Source organism: Helicoverpa armigera, chromosome 13 (genome assembly GCF_030705265.1).
Source record: "Helicoverpa armigera isolate CAAS_96S chromosome 13, ASM3070526v1, whole genome shotgun sequence".
NCBI classification, from domain to species: domain Eukaryota; kingdom Metazoa; phylum Arthropoda; class Insecta; order Lepidoptera; family Noctuidae; genus Helicoverpa; species Helicoverpa armigera.
The window spans coordinates 9,967,196-9,972,806 of NC_087132.1; the positions used below are offsets into that span (position 1 = coordinate 9,967,196).

At 36.6% G+C, this 5,611-nt stretch overlaps 2 protein-coding genes across 2 annotated transcripts; both read right to left on the reverse strand.

Moving 5' to 3' along the window:
• Nucleotides 1-895: 895 nt before the first annotated feature.
• On the reverse strand, nucleotides 896-1,762 carry LOC110373352 (histidine-rich glycoprotein). The gene has a single exon (XM_021330613.3). The coding sequence runs from the start codon at nucleotides 1,749-1,751 to the stop codon at nucleotides 1,017-1,019; it is 735 nt and encodes a 244-aa protein (XP_021186288.2). The 5' UTR covers nucleotides 1,752-1,762; the 3' UTR covers nucleotides 896-1,016.
• Nucleotides 1,763-4,202: 2,440 nt separating this feature from the next.
• LOC110373362 (histidine-rich glycoprotein) lies at nucleotides 4,203-5,082 on the reverse strand. The gene has a single exon (XM_021330624.3). It carries the CDS (start codon nucleotides 5,039-5,041, stop codon nucleotides 4,313-4,315), a length of 729 nt encoding a protein of 242 aa, XP_021186299.2. The 5' UTR covers nucleotides 5,042-5,082; the 3' UTR covers nucleotides 4,203-4,312.
• Nucleotides 5,083-5,611: the final 529 nt, after the last annotated feature.

Genomic DNA, 5,611 nt, shown 5'->3' on the forward strand with positions numbered 1-5,611 from the left:
TTAAACCGAGTTCCCAAAACACTAAAAAGCAAAAAACTAATTTTAGGTGCATCGGCCTAGAAGTCGGTGGCAAAATTAACTTAGTAACATCCATTAGACACCGACTTCTAGGCTTTTCAATTTGCAAAATATGATCTTTGTTAATTTATATAATTTTCATCTGTAGTCGATAAGGTAAGAAAATTAATTAAAATTTTCTAGAATTTTTCTCTACAGTCGATAAGGCAGGACTCGATGTTAATTTTTATTTCCAATAATTATCTTTAGCCGTTTTCTCTAATATTGACAAATTTTTGTATACTAAAGAGAATTTTAATTCTACAAAACAAATAATAGTTTGAAAACAAACTAAAAAGTAGAAAATAAATAATAGTTTAAAAAAACTAAAAAACACGCTTTTTATAGAAAAACGAACTAAAAAATAGGAAATAAATTTTAATGAATTTAAATTAAGAAAACAGTGTTAAAAATTTCAATGAATATAAATTAATAATAGTGTGAATACAAAAAACAAAATATTAAAAAAAAGCGTGGGGTGCTTTTTAAGATATTATCGAAATGAAAATCACTGTACTCATATCTGTCAATAAAATATTTATAACTATTGACACCATGCACCCCACGTTTTTTTTTAAATATTTTTTTTTGTATTCACACTATTATTAATTTATATTCATTGAAATTTTTAACACTGTTTTCTTAATTTAAATTCATTAAAATTTATTTCCTATTTTTTAGTTCGTTTTTCTATAAAAAGCGTGTTTTTTAGTTTTTTTAAACTATTATTTATTTTCGATGTTTTTGAAAGGTGTATTGCGCAATGCTCGTTTATCAGTATTTGTTACATATATGAGACACTGAAATCGAATAAGAGTTGAAAAGAAAAACTAAAATACAAATATTATAACAACTTTATTAACACATTTTTGTAACGAAGCTTATACAATAATTTATAAAAAACTAACAAAAACTCGTAACAAAAATATAAAATAATATCACAGTCTATGTTCAGCGCTTTAGTGTTTACCATGGTGGAAGCCCCAGTCCTTGTGGTCTCCATGACCTCCCTTCTTGCCATGGTCGTGGTGATGATGATGATGTTCATCGTGACCGTGATGGCCATGATGTCCCTTATCGTCATGACCGTGATGGTGCTTGTCATGGTGTCCGTGATGCCCGTGATGATGCTCATGGTGTCCATGTTCGTGGTGACCGCCCTTCTTGTGGTGTCCTCCCTTATCTTCGTGGTGTCCATGGTGATGGCCATGCTTATGGTGCTTGCCTTCCTTGTGGTCGCCGTCATAGAAGTGATGGTCCTTGTGGAAGCTGTCCTTATGGTATTTCTTGTGGTAACCATCAACGTGTTCTCCCTTATCGTGGTGTTCATGATGGCCGTGTTTGCCGCCCTTGTGGTGGTGTCCATGTTCATGGTGGTCGCCATGGTGGTCGTGCTCATCCCAGTGCTTCTTGTGGTGACCGCCATGTTCGTGATGGTGTTCTCCTTTGTGGTGATGTCCATGGTGACCATGATCGCCCTTATGGTGGTGGTGGTGTCCATGGTGTCCTTTGTGTCCCTTGTGTCCATGGTCATGGTGATGCTCGGCATGGTGGTGATGGCCGCCTCCTTCTTCATGGTGACTGCCCTTCCCACCCTTTCCACTGGCTGCTGCCACAAGATCCTTCTCCTCATCTAACTCCCAGCAGTAAGCCGAAGCTAGGCACAGGAATGCTACTGCTACTAACAGTTTCATGTTTGTGGGTTGACTGTGATAATCAACTATTGTGGAAGCTATTTATAGTTAACAATTTGTTTGGAAGATGAGGAAAGCGTTGGGTGAGCGCGCAATATTTCAGGGTCAAGAGTAAGCGGCATCCGCTCCGCGACTGTAATTTGACAATCTTCAGTCTTTCAGGCTTCCGATTTGATGAGTATGTTTCAATTAGATGTTCTTTTTTTCATTTTGCAAATGGTTTAGATAAATCATAAAATAAGACTTCTTTGTGCAAAACTTTAAACGCCTTTTTGTGTCTTGAAAATAAATGTACTTGTCATCTATTTTCATGAGATTTATGTATAAACATTTGTAGCCAATTTCTTATAGATTAATTTGATACTCTCATGACGCAAGTATAATATTTTGATCTGAATATCTGGAGAGCTCAATCCAGATGTTGGAAAACTTCCAAAACAAATAGTTACTAAATAATGCATTTGTAAACATTGCTATATATCGTGATTACAAGTAGTATCTATGCCAGAATTGGCTTAATGCTAGATTAGATTAATTTTGAGTAAGCTCTGAATCAAAAAAGGTATGTTTTCAAAATGCATTAGGATATTTTCATGGTTGATTTTTCAGCATTTCCAGTTTATGAGAAAAATCAAACCACAAAAATTGAAGCAACAAATTATAGTCGAGCTTTCTACAGTTCAGATTTCAATGTTTTCATGTTCATGTTTTTTCAATGGTTTATTTTTTTGGAGTAGCCTTAAGGAAAATAACAAACTTTGATCATCTTTAGAAAGGTATAATTTCACCACATTTTAGTTTTTTTGGTAATCTCACGTAATAGTCAAATCAAATCAAAAATCATTTATTCAAAACTTGGCTGCTATACAGCACTTTTTACTGTGGCGCAACAAACTCCCCAGCAAAACATGTCTATCTGTAGGTTAGTTAGAAGAAGCTTAAACATTGATTGATATATAAATTTGTATACAATGTAAGTGGCAATAATTCAAAAAAATGATTAGCTTGAAAATTTAAGCAACTTTGAGATGAATCTTCCAGAATTATCCAGTACCTGTGACTCTTCTTTGTAACTTTGTTTCTTATTCATGGTAATAAATTCAGCCATTTGACATTTCAACGGCAGCTCATAATTGACTTTCTTATAGTAGAAGTGTGGGTGTTAAAGACCCTATAGCCTCTAATAGTTGCTTCTGCGTAAAAATTGTCCCCAGTTATTTTTCTTTGCCATCCTAGTGGTCGAAGGGGGACAAGGAATAATAGAGAATCTGTTTATATTAATACTTGTGCATTATAACAGCGGCCAAGTGCGAGTCGGACTCGCGCACGAATGTTTCCGTAATTTTATAAAACGAAATTTGTATTTGATTATAGTTTTCAGTATTAGAAATACATCATTTGTAAAAAAATCAGCTCTCGGGTCCCGTTTTACCCTTTGGGTACAACCCTAAAACCACCTGCGTGTCGTATTTAGAGCATATGAAAGTTACCTGTTGTACACTATTATTTGTCAAAATCGAGCTCAGTGATTATTCTTAGAGGAATTTATATGAAAAATCGCCTCATTCTTAGTTTCCATTCAATTGTATTGGGGTTGGCTTTCAGTCTAACTTGCTGATGTATAATATTATTTATCTGCAACAACACTGCAGAGGCAGTAGCATCTAACTCCTAGAATGGGAAATGGACAATGCAATTTGTTACCAAAATAATTATGTGGACACCAGATGTTATGGTATGGATATCTGGTTTGAAGGAATGAAGATCATCATCCCCATGATCCTCCGAGCTTTTTCCCAACTACATGTTGGCGTCGGCTTGAAGTCTAACCGGATTTAACGATGATACGGCGAAGGATGAAAATAGTACTGTAAGAAAGTTAATGTGCATGATGGCTAAAGAGATGCGAAACGATCGTGGAAGCGATGACAATGATTTAAGAAAATGAACATGTGAACCTATCAGTGCAGTTGTATGACAGTATGACACATATGCATCCATTTTATATATTTGTTTGGTATCATCCACACGTTTTCATTCATTCAAATTTTAAGATAAATAACCAATATTGTTGTGTTGATTTTTAAACCACTATTGACTCCTACTTTCTTAACTTTTCTTTTATAATGTTGCCACTGTTATTCTTATTTTCTTTTGTTATCTGGTTTTGTTTGCAATTTTAGTTCAAGTTTAAGGTCATTTTGTTGCTACAAAGATATTTTGCTGAGCAGGAATTGTGCAAGCAAAAGTTTCGCTTTCGGTTACACATAAGTTTTACGTGCTTAATTTATGTGAATATATGTTATGTAAAGTTATATTATGTACATCGAATTAATAAAAATCAGTATCAGTGGTAAAATGCTTTGAGTCGAGTTATTCATATATCATTCTTATTTTCTAATTAATGAAGAATTTGCATGGGTAAAAAAACGAATCAATAAAGATATAACAGTTTTAATCGCACATTTTTGTAACGAAGCTTATTCAATAATTTATAAAAAACTAACAAAAACCCGTAACAAAAATATAAAATAATATCACAGCATAATAATTTTGGCATCTCAATGTTTTCCATGGTGGAAGCCCCAATCCTTGTGGTCGTGGTGACCTCCCTTCTTGCCATGATCATGATGATGATGATGGTGTTCTTCATGGCCGTGATGACCCTTGTGTCCCTTGTGGTCTTCATCGTGATGATGCTTGTCGTGGTGCTTGTGGTGACCGTGATGATGCTCATGGTGTCCATGTTCGTGATGACCTCCCTTCTTGTGGTGTCCTCCCTTATCCTCATGATGTCCGTGATGGTGACCATGCTTGTGATGCTTGCCTTCCTTGTGGTGGTCATCGTAGAAGTGATGGTCCTTGTGGAATTCGTCCTTGTGGTACTTCTTGTGGTAGCCGTCGGTCTTCTCTCCCTTGTCGTGGTGCTTGTGGTGACCGTGTTTGCCGCCCTTGTGGTGGTGTCCATGCTCGTGATGGTGACCGTGGTGGTCGTGCTCATCCCAGTGCTTCTTGTGGTGACCGCCATGTTCATGGTGGTGTCCCTCCTTGTGGTGCTTTCCATGGTGTCCATGCTCGCCTTTGTGGTGGTGGTGATGTCCTTTGTGGCCCTTGTGTCCCTTGTGTCCATGCTCGTGATGATGGTCAGCATGATGTTCGTGACCGCCTCCTTCTTCATGGTGACTGCTCTTCCCACTGGCTGCTGCTACAAGATCCTTGTCCTCTTCAGCTAGCTCGCGGCAGTAAGCCGAAGCTAGGCACAGGAGTGCCACTGCTACTAACAGTTTCATGTTTGCTGGTTGACTGTGCTGTTCCGATGTTATTGTTGCTATTTATAGTTAGTTCTTAGTTTGGATGATGAGGAAAGCGTTGGGCAAGCGTCGCAACACTTCAGGGACAAGATCGAGACAGCCGGTGGAGCGTTACACCGATTGCTGGGACACTACAAATTACATTTTATTGTGATTTGATACAGTTGTGTACACTTATTGCAATTGTGTTTTTGATTGGCTTTTAATTTACATACATTGGATGTTTAGCTTTTTCTATTCATTTATCCTCAGTCTAAACATTTCAAAAACTGCAAGATTTAATACTGTTTACCTAATTTATTTTGTTTATTTCGACTCAGGTCTCAGACGTGAGAGAAATCGATGAACCGTAAATAAAGCGTTGCTGCTTTGAGTTTTTTGTCTCGGCTACGCTTAGTTTAACCGTATCTTGTACCATAAGTCGGTATGATGCGCCTATTTGAACTGAATACCGTATCGTTTAGATTGGCTCAGCAACTATCAAGTGTAAGTAACTGTAATAGGCCTATATTTTTGGAGCAATATCTACATAATATTACATTCATAAAA

Bases quoted from the DNA above. Each gene is read 5' to 3' on its own strand.
- LOC110373352 (XM_021330613.3), bottom strand. From the start codon at position 1,751: ATGAAACTGTTAGTAGCAGTAGCATTCCTGTGCCTAGCTTCGGCTTAC.
- LOC110373362 (XM_021330624.3), bottom strand. From the start codon at position 5,041: ATGAAACTGTTAGTAGCAGTGGCACTCCTGTGCCTAGCTTCGGCTTAC.